Source organism: Apodemus sylvaticus, chromosome 5, assembly GCF_947179515.1.
Source record: "Apodemus sylvaticus chromosome 5, mApoSyl1.1, whole genome shotgun sequence".
In the NCBI taxonomy this organism is placed as follows: domain Eukaryota; kingdom Metazoa; phylum Chordata; class Mammalia; order Rodentia; family Muridae; genus Apodemus; species Apodemus sylvaticus.
In genome coordinates, this window is record NC_067476.1 from 141,714,754 (window position 1) to 141,732,681 (window position 17,928).

A 17,928-nucleotide genomic window follows, 5' to 3' on the forward strand; every position below is an offset into this window, starting at 1 on the left:
TTAGGAAGTGAGACAAAAATACGAGATGGTTTCCAGAATATGAGAATGAGAACTGGAGGTGTCAGAAGGACATCAGTAGAAGTCATCTAAGCTTGAAAACAACATGTATTGAGAGCTCAGAGAGAGCACTAAATAGGAATGGTGGGAGAAGGAAGGGGCTGGAAGGGGAAGTTTAAAAAAAAGAAATGCCAGCTGGGTGGTGGTGGCGCACACCTGTAATCCCTGCACTCAGGGAGGCAGAGGCAGGTGGATTTCTGAGTTCGAGGCCAGCCTGGTCTACAAAGTGAGTTCCAGGACAGCCAGGGCTATACAGAGAAACCCTGTCCCTGGCAAGAGCAGGAAACGAATCCTGCCTGTTTAGTCTCCTAAGTGTTTACTGAATGGTGCTATCTCTGGCCTCTGCTTGGTGTTGATGGGAGGGGCTCAGGAGTTGCTGTACTATTCTGAGCATGGCTGCTAAGGGAACTGGGACTAAGAGGCAAGATGAATTCAAGATGAAGACACCTCCTCAGTTGAAACTATCAGGTGTTGATTAGCTGAGGTGGTAAAGTGTAAGGAAGGCTGGCACCAAAACAAGTAGAGTTTTCCAGAGTCCATTAGCTGGCCCTTTCTTTCTTTTTGCTAAATGTATCTTCCATCCCCATCTTCTCTCTCCAGTAAAGGCTGCTGGTGCCTTGGAGTGTTGCTTTTGTGCATCCAAGTCTCTGCCTTCTGCTGTGTGGTCTGAGCCGGGAATAGACAGGCTCTGACTCCAGAAACACAATGAGTTGCTATTTGTTTGCAAAAAGACTATTTATATAAGAAACAATATGGAATCAGCCTAGATACCCAAACCCAGGGCAAAAAGTTAAGACAAGTTTTGGGCTAGCCACTAGAGAGAGTACTAGATAGCTATAGGAGGAGGCTGTTGATGGATTTGTCACTATTCGATAGCCAAAAGGGCAGACTGTCTGTGGATGCGTCACTACTAGTGCATATACATGTGAGCTTGAATCAAGAGCAGAGCTCTTGGGGCTAGCCAGATGGCTCATGGTTAAGAGCACCAGCTGTACTTCCAGAAGACCTGGGTTCAGTTCCTAGCTTCCATATGGCAGCTCACAACTGACTGCAACTCCAGTTTCAGGGATTCTGATGCCCTTACAGAGAGAAACAAATATAGGCAAAACACCGATGCAAAGAAAATAAAAATAAGTTGTTTTTTAACAAGTAGAGGTCTTTTTGATAGATTTGGAATTACAGGAGTTAGATGTTGATGCTGATCTTATCACTGAGATCCTCCCCGCCACACCACACACACATAGTGAAATGGATGTAGTGATGGTAATGGTTCTTAAATCTTTGTGGGATTGTGGTAAAGTCATGTGAGATTCCTTATTACAGAGTCCTTTGTAAAGCTTGTAGTAAGCCGTGCACACGGATGTTTTTGTTTCTGTTTTTTAGACTAGGTCTCACCATATAGCCTAGGCTGGTCTGGCACTCAGTCTATAGCCTAGGCTGGCCTGAAACTCTGCCTCCCAAGTACTGAGAATAGAGACATTCACCACTATTCCCAGCTGTGTTTTTTAATGATGAGGATAAGGATGGTGGTTATTATTATATTAAAATTAGCTTGTGTGTTTACAGAGGACAGTTTATAGGTGTCAGTTTTCTCCAACCATGTGGGCTCCAGGGATCAAACTTGGGTGTTAGGCTTGGTAGCAAGTCTCCTCTATCTTCTGAGTCATAGTCATCTTGAGGGTCGTTGTGTGTTTCACTGTTGGTCCAGGCTACCCTCCAAACCTGTGCAATCTTCCTCTCTCAGCTTCTCTACTTCTAGGATTATGAGCCGCCATATCCAGTTTACATGAGTTATTAATAGTTTAAAATTGCTGTTTACTCCAGTAATTATAAACTGGCAACTTGGACAGTTGGAGTAGTTCCTAATATTCTTGCTTTTTGTTTTGGCAGCACTGGGGATGGTGCCCAGGGTGTTATACATGCTAACACAGGCTCACTGGGCCACACCCCTGCCCTGGAATAGGCATTCCGAAGGAAACTCCTCCCAAGTTCTTCACTCTCCACCATGTCATTTTGTTTGTATTTCTAGTTCATGGGTGTGTGTTGGGGGGGGGGGGGCTCTTGGGACCAGATCCCTACCAGCATTGCTAATTGTAATGTGAGCCAGAGACTTACAGTAACAGACAGTTTTATTTTACTCTGAAGGGCAAGCCTGAGCTACAAGCCACCCTTCCTACAGCTTGGGGCCCACAGTATGAACAAGTAAGTCAACAACGTTTTTATCTCAGAATTAGACCAGGCAATTTCTGCTCCTCTGGACATGCCTGTGGAACCAGCCTTTCCCAGGACTTGGCAGGAACTTTGGGTCTCCAGCTCTCCCCTTTTCTTGATGTGCCTAGGTATGTTGGTTTATACAGTAGCTTTCAGAAGTATATCTTAAACCAGAAAATCCCAGGTCTCTACTTTTAGAAAACCACAAGAATCCTGCAAATACTACTTTGTTAGTTCTTAATTATACTATAGCAAGTTTCCTTGGAATTTAGTGGTTTGAGGTTTGAAAGAAGGTTAAACATTTGTTATTCTCCAAGTGTCTGTGGGTCAGAATTCAGGAGCAAGCTACCTGGGAGGTTCTGGTTCAGGCTTGCTGTTCAGCGTGGCGTAATATAGAGTTGGGGTCTTGAGCTATGAGTTTTGAGGGGATATCTTGATTCCTAACCATACAGGCCTTTCCATAGAAACTAATACTGTTTTCACAATGTAGCACTTGTTGTTCTCTGCTTTCCCATGATGGGAACCCAAGAGCCTATAGACTAAAGTAGCAGTATTGTGTATGGTAAAATACACTGGGTGTGGTAGTCGCTGGGTGTGGTGGCACATGCCTGTAACCTCAATGTTCAGGAAGCAGGAGCAAGATTGATCAATTCTAGACCAACTAGGGTTTTATACAACAAGAACCCCCATCCCAAATAACATTACCCCTACCTCCAAAACTAAGTAAATAAGTTGGTTATTTTCCTTTCAGTATTTAGGCTTTTAAGGGTTAAATCAGGTTGATAGGCTAGGCTTACCTTTACCAACTGAACATTTCACCAGCCCAAGGTTACTATTTTAACCATTTTAAGCATGTAGTTATATAAGATTTATCCATTTTATGGTGAAAAATGTATTTAGGGGCTGGAGAGATGGCTCAGCAGTTAAGAGTACTGTCTGCTCTTCCAGAGGCCCTGAGTTCAATTTCCAGCAACCACATGGTGGCTCATTACCATCTGTAATGGGATTGGATGCCCTCTTCTAGTGTGTCTGAAGACAGTGACAGTCTACTTATATACATAAAATAAATAAGTCTTTAAAAAATATATTTTTATATATACATATATACACATACATATACACACACACATATATACGTATGTATATATATGTATATAAATAAATAAAATTAGGCAGTGTAACACACCTAGCTGGTGAGATGGAAATTATCTCAGCTATAAACTGATATACAATAAATCGTGCAGAACTATTTATTCATTTGTTTGTTTATTCATTCATTTATTTAATATGTATGGGTGTTTTACCTGCTTGTATGTTTGCATACCATGTCATGTATGTGTCTAGAGCCCACAGAGATTGTCAGATCCCCTGGAATTGATGTTACAGATCTTTGTGAGCTGCCAAGTGGGTCTGGCAATTAAACCTGGGTCCTCTGGACAAGTAGGAGCTACTGTTCTTAACTGTTGAGCATCTACCCAGCACCAGCAGGGCCTTTTGTGTGACCTAGCTTTGGAAGTCTCACACTGTTCCTTCTGCCACATTCATTCAAGCAGAGGATAACCTGACCGACCCCACTTTTGAAGGCAGGGGTATTTACCTGCTTTCATAGGCCCTCCTTTCTTCTGGTGTGTGAGGTTGGAGACAGCGAGGATGTGGGCGTGTTCTGAGGACTCCTTTGTTCTCTGTGTTCCTCTTTTACTGTCTTGATAATTCCTCAGTCTGTTCACAATACTGGCTCAAGGTCAGAGCTAGAAGAACTGCTGTGGATGAGCAGACACCCGGCTTGAGTGTGGTTGGGGCTGGTAGTTCTGTTCTGCCTGACTTTGAGATCAGTTACCTTCTTGTCTCTAGAGTGTCAGGAAATAGGGTTTGCTTTGACACATTCGTATTGGCTATGTCTTACTTAAAACCATGCTTTCTTTGAAGAAAGCTTATACTCTTATACTCTTATACTGTCTCTCTCTCTCTCTCTCTCTCTCACTGGGGGGGGGTGGGAGAGAGAGAGAGAGAGAGAGAGAGAGAGAGAGAGAGAGAGAGAGAGAAAGAAAGAGAGAGAAACGTAATAGTTATACATGTGGGGAGACAACTTATGGGCCAGTGGAAGAAAAAAGAATTTTGTATGAAGAAGATTTGAGGACTGGGATCCTACTGGGAATGGTAGTTGAGTTATTAGATTATTTTTCTGCTTTGGTCCTAAGTGGAGGAGTTAAACTGGAAAGGATTATGGACTCTTACCAAGCTTGATCCCTGCTACCAAGGATTACAGTACCTTAGAAGTAGGGGTAATGCAATGCCCTGGCTCTTTTTCCTTTTTAGTTCTCTTTAAGATGAGTCTGCTCTGCGGGGCATGTTTGTCAAGTCTGGGTTTACAGAAGGGAGCTTCTTCATGCTTTAAAGGTTACATTAAAGGTAACAGAAACAAAGCTTTGATTATCTTAAGCTTGCAGATCGTTTGAAGTCATTGCAAGGACTGTTGGAAGGAGATTATACATGTGGTTAATTGCAAATAATTGTTTTAGTAGTCGTTGATTCCACGGTGGTGATCTGGCCTTTTGGCCTTTCTTAAGGCCTTTTTTCTTGTTCTTTCTTCCTCTTTCTTGTTTTTCTCCCCTTCCCTCTCTTTTCCCTCTATTAATGCCCAGAGTGGGCTAAGCTGTGGCAGTTGGTTGCTTCAGCCTCTTGAGTGCTAGGGTCACAGGTGGGAACCACTGTGTCAGGTTGTCGGTCTTTTCTTGTCACCAGTTCTGGGACTGAGTTAGGAAGTTTGATAAAAATGGTCCAGATTTCATAAAGCACAGTAAACACTTTGGAGACTTTGGAGACCAGAGGATTCCCCGGAGACCTTGTAGGCGGCATATCCTGGGCCAGGGACAGCTTTTTGTCTGCTTGTTTTGTTGTTGTTGTTGTTGTTGTTGTTGTTTTGGTTTTTTGGTTTTTTACGAGAGAGGGTTTCTCTGTGTAGTCCTGGCTGTCCTGGAACTCACTTTGTAGACCAGGCTGGCCTCAAACTCAGAAATCCTCCTGCCTCTGTCTCCCAAGTGCTGGGATTAAAAGTGTGCGCCACCACTGCCTGGCCAGGGACAGCATTTTTTAAAGTGTTGTTTGTGAGTGCCTGGGGATCAGAGGACAGCATGCTGGGGTTCATTCTCTCCTCCTACTGTGTGACCCTGCGCAGGCTGGCCGGCGTGGTGGTGGGCACTTTTTTTTTTTTTTTTGGTTTTTTCGATACAGGGTTTCTCTGTATAGCCCTGGCTGTCCTGGAATTCATTCTGTAGACCAGGCTGGCCTTGAACTCAGAAATCCACCTGCCTCTGCCTCCCAGAGTGCTGGGATTACAGGCGTGCGCCGGTGGTGGGCACTTTTACCTGTGTGCTTCCATCTTGCTGGCTCAGGATGGTTTGGGAAGCACTCATCTGGGGCCTAGCTGCCCATTGGTTAGGATCAGGCGGAGTGGCTGTGTTCTGAATCTCCTTGTTGCCTTTTCCTTCCGCACTGTCTGATTAACCTGACTGCATTCTCTCTCAGAAACACTCCTCAGCCTGTTTTTGTTTTTGTTTTTAAATATTTACTTCTTGAGATAAGGTCTCTAGCCCAGTTAGTCTCTGACTCACTGTGCAACTGAAGGTAAACTTGAACCTGATTTAGCTGCCTCTGCTTCCAGAGTGCTAAGATTCCAGATGTATGCCACAATGCCCAGTTTCCACAACCTTCCTGACTCATGGAGAACTCCTGCCATCTCCCAGAGCTGAGGCCAGTCATTCTCTCTTCTGCAGAGACGTCTTGCTTTCTTCTCTTCTTCACCCTCTTCTCTGCCTTTTTGCTTTTCTAGACCTACTCTAATTACAGAGTCTTCTGTTGTTGGAAGTGTTGCTCTTTCTGCTATTCCTTCTGTAGACATAGGCTTATTGTGAATTCCAGGCTAGCCAGAGTTACATAGTGAGACTCTGTCTCCAAAGAAAAAAGACAGCTGGTGAGATGGCTCAGCTGCTAAGAGCACTGTTCTTCCAGAGGTCCAGATATGATTCCCAGTACACACATGATGGCCCAGAACAATCTGTAATTCTAGTTCTAGAGGATCCATCTCTTTACTGATATCCAAGGGCGCTTGTATGCAAGTAGTACATAGACAGACATACAGGTGAAACACCCACACATACAAAATTAAAAACAAAAGCCTGAAAAGAACAAAACAAGGAAATGTGAGCTCTGGCTACAGTGCCAGTGACAGAGGAGCCTCTGTGTGTGGCTCTCAGGTGTGTACTGGGGTCCTGCCTTCCTTTTCCTGCCTGTGACAGAGTACTCAGGACTCAGTGTTCGCCTCTGCCCATTCCCTCTAGCTTGTCTTATAGTTGTTGAGATGACCAAGCCATGTGACACTATTTGATGAAAGCATCTGCTATTACTAATCTCCTGTAGTTTAAAGTTTAGTCAGTTCATGAGTCTGGTTTGCCTTGAGGGTGGGGTCAGAGCACATGTGTATAGACCCTTAGGGTGGGGTCAGAGCACATGTGTATAGACCCTTTGGGGGCCTGTCATTTACTGGCTACATCAAAGGCACATAATAAAGCCCTGAGACTGATGGAGCTAAGCTGTCCTCAAGGCAGGTAGCTGCTGTGATCTTGTAAGTTCTACTGGGTCAGTGACTAAGATGGTCATTAGTGCTGTTTCTTTTTATGACATACAGATAGGTCCCCTCATCCAGGAATAACTTGTATCCTGTCACTTATTTTTATTTTTTATTTTAAGAGTATTCATTTTATTTTATTTATTTTTAATTTTTTTTTAAATTTGTTTATTTACTTATTATATGTCAGTACACTGTAGCAGTCTTGAGACAACCCAGAAGAGGGCATCAGCTCTCATTACAGATGGCTCTGAATCACCATGTGGTTACTGGGATTTGAACTCAGGACCTTCATAAGAGCAGTCAGTGCTGTTAACCGCTGAGCTATCTCTCCAGCCCTATTTTATTTTTTTTTTTTAAAGATTTATTTATTTTATTTATGAGTACACTGTAGCTGTCTTCAGACACACCAGAAGAGGGCATCAGATCCTTTTACAGATGGTTGTGAGCCACCATGTGGGTGCTGGGATTTTGAACTCAGGACCTCTGGAAGAGCAGTGGGTGCTCTTAACCACTGAGCCATCTCTCCAGCCCCTATTGTATTTTTTATAAGTATGTGTATAGTACCAGTACCAGAATGTATGTTTCAGGCCCATGCAGAAGTCTGCAAGGTCAGAAGAGGGCACTGGATTCCCTGGAACTGGAATTATAGGCAGTTGTGAGTTATCATGTGGTCATCCTCAAGAGCAGTAAGTGTTCTTCTGTGCTGAACTATTTTCTCTAGCCCCAACTCTGTCACTGTGGAGAAATGGAGAAGACAGACTACTTTTAAAAATTGTTGTTCCCAGCCGGATGGTGGTGGGAGGCAGAGGCAGGCAGATTTCTGAGTTCGAGGCCAGCCTGGTCTACAGAGTGAGTTCCAGGACAGCCAGGGCTATACAGAGAAACTCTGTCTCAAAAAATCAAATCCAAAAAAACAAACAAACAACAACAACAACAAAAAAATGTTGTTCCCTTGGCTACTGTTGAGCCTCCTGGAGAGTTTTCTTTAGATCTGCTAACAGTTGGAATATGCCAACACTGTGCACTCTTCCAGGGATTCCAATACTTGGGAGACAGACTGCAGGTTCCAAGACCAGATTAACAATAGTATAAAAACAACAAAAACTATGAGTTTGAAGCCAGCCTGGTTTACATAGCACAATCTAGGACAGCCAGGTCTGCATAGTAGTGTCTGTCTCAAAAAACAAAATAATTTAAATTGTGGTTAGAGAGATAGCTTACTAGTTAAGATAGCTCTTTCACAGGACCCTGATTCAATTCCCAGCATCTTTATGGCAGATAACAACTATAACTTCAGTTTCAGGGGAGCTAGTACCCTCTTCTGGTATCCATGGTATGCATGTGATACACACAAGTAGATATCTGTGCATTCAGGCAAAACATCCATATACAGAAAATAAAAATAAATTAATTTATTTAATTACTATTCTAGTTAAAATTTTATTGCTGTAACTAAGGCAACTCTTTTTTTTTTTTTTTAAACTAAGGCAACTCTTATAAAGAAGACATTTAATTGGAGCTGGCTTAGAGTTTTAGAGGTTCTGTCCATTATCTTGACAGGAAACATGGTGGCATGCAGACAGACATGGAGTTAGAAAGGTAGCTGAGAGTTCTACATCTTGATCTGCAGGCAGCAGAAGGAAACAGTATGCCACATATATGACCATATGAGCATATATGACCTCAAAGGCCTCTTCCACACTGATACACTTTCTCCAACCAAGCGGCACCTACTCCAACAAGGCTACATCCTAATAGTGTCACTCCCTATGAGCCTATGGGAGCTATTGCTATTCAAACCACCCCAATTACTTAAAACATTATATATGTATGTATGTATCTATGTATGTATGTATGTATGTATGTATGTATGTATGTGTCTGTCTGCATATGTGAACAAGTGTAGGTGCCTTTAGAATCCAGAATGTATTGGATCTCTGGGTGCTGGAGTTCCTGACAGTTTTGAGTCACTCAATATTGGTACTGGGAACCAAAGTTAGGTCTTCTGCAAGAGCAGTATGAGCTTTTCACTGCTGAGCCAGCTCTCCAGCTCCTCTCAGAGTCCCATAGAGCCCAGTATGGTTGCCAGTTTGCTGTGTTGTTGAGGGGGGTCCTTGGATGCACTCTTACCCTCTTACTCTTTTTTTTTTTTAAAGACTTATTTATTATTATATGTAAGTACACTGTAGCTATCTTCAGACATTCCAGAAGAGGGCATCGGATCCCATTACAGATGGTTGTGAGCCACCATGTGGTTGCTGGGATTTGAACTCAGGACCTTTGGAAGAGCGGTCAGTGCTCTTAACCGCTGAGCCATCTCTCTAGCCCACCCTCTTACTCAAAGTACCAGGTTACCAACTCACTCTGCCACACCCAGCTTAGTTTTGTTCTTGAGACAGGATTTTGCTTTAAGACATATTCAAAAATTATTTGTGTTTGTATATGCATGCACAGAGTGGCGTGCATGAGGAGGTCAGAGAACAACTTGTAGGAATTGGTTCTCCTTCCATCGTGGAGGTTCAGGGATTGAACTCAGGGCATCAGGCTTCTTGGTGGTAGGCACCTTTCCCTGCTGAGCCATCTCTCCAGACTAGGTCTTGCTCTGCAGTACATGCAGGCTTTGAACTTGCAGTGGTCCTCCTGTGCTGCAATTGTAGGTGTATGCTACAACACTACCTACTGGGGGAAGAGTATTTGGCTGTGTAGCCCCAGGCTGGCCTGTAGTTCTCAATCTTCTGCCTCTTGAGTGCTGGGATTAAAGGAGTGTGCCAAGCTGCTCAGCTTCTTGAGTATTTTAGCCATGAAAAGATTTAACAGGGAATCAAGCTTTTATAAAACAGCGAAGGATTGGAGTTGTGGAGAAGCAGTTTGAAGGGCTCTCAATGGGCAGCTGGGAAGTCATTGTTGGCATTGCCACTTGTCTTTAGCACGGATATAACTGGTGGCTATGCATTTGCTGTGGAAGAGCAGCAGCAGCAGCAGCAGCATCCAGGAACCCATCTCTGCTCTGGCAAAGGCCATGCTGTTGAATCAGCAGCTGCATTTTAACAAGTTCTGATTTACGGGTAAATGGTTGGTCTGATGACTGAATTGTGGGTCTCTGTCACCTTTATTGCTTATTGGAAGGGAATGAGGGGGTGTTGTTTGTTTTTCCAACCCTTAATCTAGAAAGTGTGAATAGAGACTGATGTTGCAGGTGGGACTGGCTACAGTTCTGCATCCTTCTAAATATTTGTACATATTTACCTTCCTTTAAAAAGAAGTAATAGCTGGATGTGCTGGCACTTGCCTTGGAATCTGGTCCTCTGGAGGCAGAGGCAGGAAGATCTTTGTGAGTTCAAGTCCAGCCAGGGCTACATAGTAATTCCCTACCTCAAAACAAACAAACAAACATAAAAACAAACAACAACAGAAAACTTCAAATATGAATGATGTGAGGTATCTTAGCAGGTCAAGGCACTCGTCATCACGCTTGATGTCCTGAGTTCTGGACCTGGGGCCACACATGGGAGAGAGAGTGACTTGTAAAGGTTGTTCCCTGATTAACCCCATCCCCACCCCCTGCAGTATGGACAGACACAATTAATAAAATGCAATAGAAATGTAAACACTTGCTGTAACAGTGTATCCTCCATAGTGTGTTGTTGTGTCTCAGTACAGGAAGAACATCTTGTTCTTTTCAGTATTTGCACAGTACTTTGTTATATGGTTTAAAAATGCACAAGAACATCTAGCTGTGCTGGCACTCACTATAATCCCTGTCCACATAAGGGAGAGGCAGGAGGATCAGGAGTTGGAGGTAATTTTTACCAACATATCTTTTGAAGCTAACATAGGCCACCTGAGATTTTGTCTCAGAAAACCAACCAACTCAACACACAAACAAAACAAAAAACCTCATACAAAACTGAACAAAACCAGCCTGTGTTTTAGGCTTGTCATAGTTTATGGACAGATGTTGATATAGCCAGGAGGTTCGCATTTGCTTCTTGCTTCCAGTGTACGCAGGACTTGTGTGTGTGTCTTCTCTCGTAACTGAGACTATGACTGACTTCACATGAGTGAACTCAGGCTCTCTCTGTAAAGTTAATAGTTGATCAGTTAAGAAAGGACTCTGTTGATCTTTTACAAAGTCTGAGTGTGTGCCCTGTGGCATGCATGAAGAGGTCAGAGGACAACTTTTGGAGTTTATTCTTTTCTTCTGGTGTGGGCTTTGCTGATGGAACTCAGATTGTTCATCTGTGTGGCAAGTGTAGAGCCAGCTCATTTGCACCAGATCAGGCATTTTGACCTTTTTTTTGCTTTTGTTTTTGTTTTTTAAGGTTTGTTGTTTATTTTATATGTGAGTACACTATAGCTTCTGTTCACACCAGAAGCTGCCTTGACACACCAGAAGAGAGCATCAGATCCCATTACAGATGGTTATGAGCTACCATGTCGTTGTTGGAAATAGAACTCAGGCCCTCTGGAAGAGCAGCCAGTGCTCTTAACTGCTGACACATCTCTCCAGCCCCCAGATCAAGACTTCTATTTTTTGTTTTTGTTTATTTTGAGACAGGGTCTCTGGCCCAGGTGGCTTGGGATCGTGGTACTTCCTCCTGCTTTGGCTCTGTAATTACAGGTGTGTATCAGCCGTGGCCAATGAGACTTGAATCCATAGAATTATCTTTTCTAATTATTTGACCCACTTAAACAGCATCACAAAGTGTTAAAGGTTTTGTTTTTGTTTTTTCTCTTTTTGAGACAGTATTCATAAAGCTCAAGTTAGCCTAGCCTCAATTTTGCAGTAATCTCTCTGCCTTTAGCCCTCAGGTGCTGGTTTTAAAGTGGTAGGACTTTGGTGCTAAAGAGATGCTTACCTTAGCAGTTAAGATCACTGGCAGCTTTTCCAGAGGACCTGTGCTTTGATTCCTTAGCACCCACATGACATGGTAGCTCAAAACCATCTGTTATCCCACTCCCTCTTCTGATTTCTGTGGGCTGCAGTAGGCACACGAGTGGTACACAAACATATGTGCAGGCAAAACATTCATACAAATAAATAAATCCTTAAAAACAAATATGAATTTTAGTAAAGGTATGTGATAAATACTTTTGCAGTTGTGCTCTGTGGGAAGAGGCTTGGCTATTTTGAATAGGCATTAAAGTAATAATTTCCCTTTTTTCTGTCCCAGGTATCCAGCTCATATTGAAGACATTGACTACGAAGAAGGGAGAGTTCTCATCCATTTCAAGCGTTGGAACCATCGTTACGATGAGTGGTTTTGCTGGGACAGTCCTTATCTACGCCCTTTAGAGAAGATACAGCTGAGGAAAGAGGGTTTACATGAAGAGGATGGATCTTCTGTGAGTAGCAAATCCCTGGAGTTGTATAGTGAATGAGGTTGATCGGCCGGCGAGCTCGTCGTGGCTGGGCTTTGATCTTCAGTGGACAATTCATTACCCACTGGAGAGCAGCCCTTGTAGCCTGTGGTGGTTACCTTCAGGTCTCTGTGGACTAGGGCTCCTTAAGAGGTCACTGTTCGCTTGTTTGGTGCAATTGATGTAATAGTTCATAAACTAACTTCACTGGGCTTCCATCCATACGAATACAATCTTATGTCTCTTTCAGAGACCACTGTTTCCCTAGTGTTCAAAATACTACTGGGTTCAGAGTAGGTCTTCAGGAAATATTTGTATAATAAACCAGGTGTGGTGGCTCATCCTAGTTCTTGGAAGGCCAAAGTTCACCGATTGCTCTGAGTTTGAGGCCAGCCTAGGCTACAAAGTAAGACCTTGTCTTAAACTCCACCACCAACCACCTCTCCCATGGCAGGAATGATGCTATGTGACCCTAATCCCAACTCGGAGGGTATGGAGGAACAGGAGGCTCAAGCGATCAAAACCAGAATAACCAAACCAAAGCAGTAGAGCTGTTATCTCAGCACTTGAGAGGCAGAGGCAAGATTCGAGCTGGGGTTCCAGGCCAGCCTACTTTAAACAGCAGGTTCCAGGCCAACCAGAGCTACACAATGAGACCCATTTAAAACCAACAATAAACAAAACTGTTCCTCCACCAAATTATTGAATAATGAGTGAATGACTGAAATCCAGACCCCTGTGTCTAGAATAGTGTACGCTAGGTAAGGACTTACACTGGAAGGACTTTGCTGTGCTAAGATTCATCTATTAAGCAGTCATTTTATATGTGGATCCTGAGTTTATTGTATATAGTCCTGGAGACTTGCACTTGGTTGATTTGTTTCAGCTTATCTAAATTTCGTTATTGTTCCTAGGGCTTTAATTGCCTTCAAAATGGCACACAACCTTTACTTTCGTTTAAAACAGACATTGAGACATCTGTGGTAGCCCTTGCTTTGGGATCTGTCTCAGCCTGCATTCCAGTTTCCATTCTAACCTCACAGAGGAACGTGACCTCTGGCTGGCCTTTGTTGTGCCTTTCTCCCCTTCCACTTTAGGGTTGTTGAATACTGTTCCGTTTGGTCATTCTGTGGTCATCTGTAGTTTGTGAATGCACACCGTGCTGTGAGAGCAGCATGGCATACAAAAGGCCCTTGGGGGCTTCCCTGGGTCAGGGACGAGGCAGCAGTGGGGGGGGGGGCATGAAATGTCCTGGTGCTGCTTCCCTGAACATGGGAGCCACATTCCTTCCAGCTCCTAAGCTAGGCATATTCTCTGGTGGCCCAGGACTCGTAGATTCCTTTTTATCATGAATACTGGATGGCAGAAGATTGCCTTGATGTCCTCCTGTGCCTACCTAGACCTCCCTGTCAGAGGGACTCTTAGGTCTTACCTTCTTGAGTGTTTGATTTTGGTTGTTTGAGACAGGGTCTCACTATGTAGGGCTCCCCTCCCCCCCCCCCCCCCCCCACTATGTAGAGCAGGTTACTCTTGAACTCTCTGAGATCCTCCTGCTTCTGTTTTCTGAGTGCTGGGATTAAAGGTGTGTATAATCGTTTTTTAGATTGGCTTCTTTACTGTTATGTGCATGGATGTTTTGCCTGCGTATATGTATTTGGTATGTTTGGAGGTCAGAAGAGGGCATCAGATCTCCTGTAACTGCAGTTATAGATGGTCACGAGCCACCATGTGGGTGTTGGGAGCTGAACTCAGGTCCTCTGTAAGAGAAGTGAGTGCTCTTAACCCTTGAGCAATCTCTCTAGCCCTAACCTTATTTTTTGGTTCCCTATGCTGAACGTCAGAATCAACTTGAATCTTAATAGCCCATTCTAGTCTACTCTTGTTGGTCTGTTTTTATCTTGTGTGTGTGTGTGTGTGTGTGTGTGTGTGTGTGTGTGTGAGAGAGAGAGAGAGAGAGAGAGAGAGAGAGAGAGCGAGTGTATGCATGCATACACTTATACTTATAGCACAGGTTTAAGATGTCAAAGGAAAATTTGCAAGAGTTGTTGTCCCTTGTTCTAATAAACGTGTGACCTGGGGATAGAATTCAGGTTGTGAGGCTGAGCAGTACTCACCCTCATCTGCTGAGCCATCTTGCCAGCCCTTCTTTTATTTTTCCAAAAGAATCTTTTTGTGTGGCTAAAACAGACTCAACCCGCTGACCCTTCTGCGTGGTGCTTGTGCTAGGATTACTGAGTCTCAGGCCAGTCCCTTCCCCTTCCCATGCATCCCAGCTGCTTTAATGAATTGTGCTGTAATGTGCTCCCTAGGAAATTCAGTTGGTAACTGGACGTTTATTTTTTTATGTTTTTTTTTTTTATAGGAATTTCAAATAAACCAGCAAGTGCTTGCTTGCTGGTCTGACTGTCGGTTTTATCCAGCCAGAGTCACTGCTGTGAACAAGGATGGTAAGGTGTTCAGTTGTGGTTGCTTTTGCTTTTGCATAGGGGAATTTTTATAGTTTGAGTACTTAATAATGTATCAGGATTTATTACCTAGCAATATTTTTTCAGCTGTTACTAGGTATATGTCTGGCACTAGGAAGAGATTATAAATGGAAAGAAAGCTGGATATGAGGGAGGGATTTCCTATAGGTTCACTCTCCTACATTAGAGAGAGAGAGAGAGAGAGAGAGAGAGAGAGAGAGAGAGAGAGAGAGAGAGATTTGTTCTTTGCTACTAAGTTTCACTCATTATTTTCTCAACTCAGCAGCACTTCGGATTCTGCTGAGAGGTCTGTGGGTTCTTTCTCTCTAGAACTTCCTGATATTTTGATGAAATAGATACCATTCATTGTTTATTTTATTTATTTGTGAACAACTTACAAATTAATTAGGCCTCAGCAAATGTTTGAACGTATGCTTTGTGGATACAAGGTGATTAGGGTGGAAATGGAGACTCCAAGATGGGAACCCTGCATGTGGCTGCCTAGCATTTCTGAACACGTGAGAAGACAGGGCAGGGAATTTGATCCAAAAAGATGCATTTTTTGCGTATAAGAGAGTGGTATAGGGGAGTGGTTTGTATGATCAGAAGAGACTCTGGGTCCACACAATGTGTTTCCTTAGCATATTCTAGCAGGATGTATAGGTGTGTGGCCCTGATCTCTGGAGTGAATGTGTTGGGCAGTCAGAGTCCCATTGTGTCAGTTCAAGGGGCTGAGGATGTAGCTGGTGAAAAGAGGACTGGCTGAGCATGCACGGGGCCCTGAACCAATCCCAAGCACTGCAAATCAGAAGAAAACACTGGCCTATTTTGTCAATGGTTTTGTTATTGTTGTGGGTCTTTTTGCTTTTTTGTTTTGTTTTGTTTTGTTTTGTTTTGATACAGAGTCTCACTATGAACCCTTGGCTGATCTAGAACTCATAGAGATCTTGTTTGCTTCTGCCTCCTGTGCTGGGGTTAAAGTCATGCATACCAAGGCCTGGCCCACATTGGTTTTTCATTCCATGAAGTTGTTCCGCTATTTATTCAATACTCTTTCAAGTGTTTGGATGATTAAATTTTGTCTGGAAATGGTTGATTTTGTCTAAAAAAAACTTCAAAGTGACATTCCATCTTTTGAGCTAACTAAGCAATTACTGAATTTTCCAGCTCACGTGAAGTGCATTTGGATAATTCCATCTTTCACTAAATTATGTCTTACATATAATATATATTATATATTCTAAAATTACATCTCTAATTAGTGTTTTTCACATATATCTTATGAACAGCTTGTTTTGGAAAAATTTACATATTAAAACACTCTTTATAGTTAGGTCAATTAGTTATACTCTTTATAGTTAGGCATTCTGCCTTTCCAGATTCTTGTTTTCAAGATAGTACTGGCTTTTGTAATCGAGTGTTCTTTAGGTTCATAAAGGGCCTATAACTATAGGACGATCAAGTCATGTTTTTCCCTCTAATTAAAGATTCACTAGAAGTGCTCTTTTGGGGAGCACCAGCCCTTCAGCTGGGATGAAAATTTGGTGGAGTTCTATGAGTCACTCTTGAAGTAACAGCAGCAGTTAGCTGGGGACAGCTTTTGTTCCAGTGCTGGCCAAGTTCATGGGAGGTAGGACTGCAATAGAGTGACTGGGACCAGGCACACAGAGGCAAGCAGGGGCAGATGGAGGAAGAGGACTGCAGGAGCTCTGTGAGGAGGCAAGAGATCAAGGAAAGTAGATGGGTGGCTTCATAGAGGACACAGAAGTTTTAGGAACTGACATTTTACATGTAGTGTGTGTAGAGCCCTGAGCTTGACATCATGGCAACATCCAGAAGACTTAGTAAGGTAGAATGAAGCCAGTGTGCAGTGTGCAGTGGGGATGGAAGGCACAGTGTAAGAGCAGGACTGACCAGACAAATCCTAACTCGGGAGGGGAGGGTGTGTGTGTGGGGGGGTGCAAAATACGTTTGAAGTCATTAAGTAATGAATACCATTGCATATATTATTGGCTGTAGTTAATTAGCAGTTTTAAACAGCTTTTAAGCTGGGGCAACTACAGGTGGGCATGGTGGCACATGCCTGTGGAGGCTAGACTAGAACTAGATGACCCAAGATTGCAGTCAGCTCTGGGCTGCATACTGAGTTAGAGGCCACTGGGCTACACAGTGAGACTGTCTCAGGAAAAAACAAAACACAATGAATCGAGCAATAATATAACTGGAGTAACTAAAGCTTTGCGGATTGTTTCCTCATGAGCTAGGTTATAGGAAGGAGAGTCTTGAGGCCATGGGCTCATGAGGTGGTCATTGGCCACCCTGTGATTGGTTCTATAGCTCTGACTTATTAATTCCACCTGCTTCATTCACTTAATTGAAGGATATGGAGACTGAGTGGGGATTTCTGCTGAGGCCCTTCTGTATTGTGCTGAAAGCCGTGGTGGTTCTTGAGACTGATGGATTGGAAGAAGGAGGGTGAGAAGATACAGAATGGGCTAAATCCTGAAGTGGGATGCTAGCGAAGCATGCTGGGAAAGTTATGGATGTGAAGCCAGTGATTCCTTGCCTCTGAGCAGTGCCACCCTGTCCACTGGTTCTTAGGTGCTGTCTTTGGGGCTAGCAGAGTAGGAGTGCTTGTGGGCTTGGTTGATATAGTGCTCGACTTGTTTGTCTGGTTTTGTTTGGAGACCAAATCTGCCTCTGGAAGCTGTAGTTCTCCTGCCTCAGCCTCATCTGGATTACGGGCATATGCCATCTTGACCCATCCCTCTCCACCCCCTTTCTCTTCCTTTGTTCCTTGTTCACTTTGGTTTTTCAGTCCTGCGTATTAAATAAACTTAAGGCTTCATGTGCCAGGATTGCGTTCCACCTCGGAGCTAGATTCCAAGCTCTTGACTTTCTTTTTCTTCCTATCCTGGATTTCTCTACTTTCCTCAGCTGGTTCTTGCAGCCGCGTGGGATGGGGAAGAGGAGGTGGATCTCTGCTGGCAGGGTGCCTTTCAATTTCCTATGAACTACTCTGTCTAGTCCAAGCTGTGAGAAGGAAGTGGAACCCAGGGAAACACAGCGTGTGCATTCATCTTCCGGCTTAATTCCTATTGCTCTTAACTTCCTTGGGGGTTTTCCTGAGGCTGTGGGGGCTGTGGGCAGAGTGGGGGAGCAACGGCTACTGGCATGAGGGGTCTGGCATGATTAATCAGCCCTAAA

At 43.6% G+C, this 17,928-nt stretch overlaps 1 protein-coding gene across 3 annotated transcripts in view; it reads left to right on the plus strand.

Moving 5' to 3' along the window:
* The window catches only part of Phf20 (PHD finger protein 20), a 103,708-nt gene that overhangs the window by 33,939 nt on the left and 51,841 nt on the right, over positions 1 to 17,928 (plus strand). For 2 of the 3 annotated variants that reach the window (XM_052184094.1, XM_052184095.1), the window contains exons 3-4: positions 12,070 to 12,241; positions 14,619 to 14,703. In XM_052184094.1, the coding sequence (XP_052040054.1) occupies positions 12,070 to 12,241; positions 14,619 to 14,703 (257 nt within the window). Of the gene's footprint in view, positions 1 to 12,069; positions 12,242 to 14,618; positions 14,704 to 17,928 lie in introns of those variants that run through there. The other variant, XM_052184096.1, reaches the window with a different exon arrangement.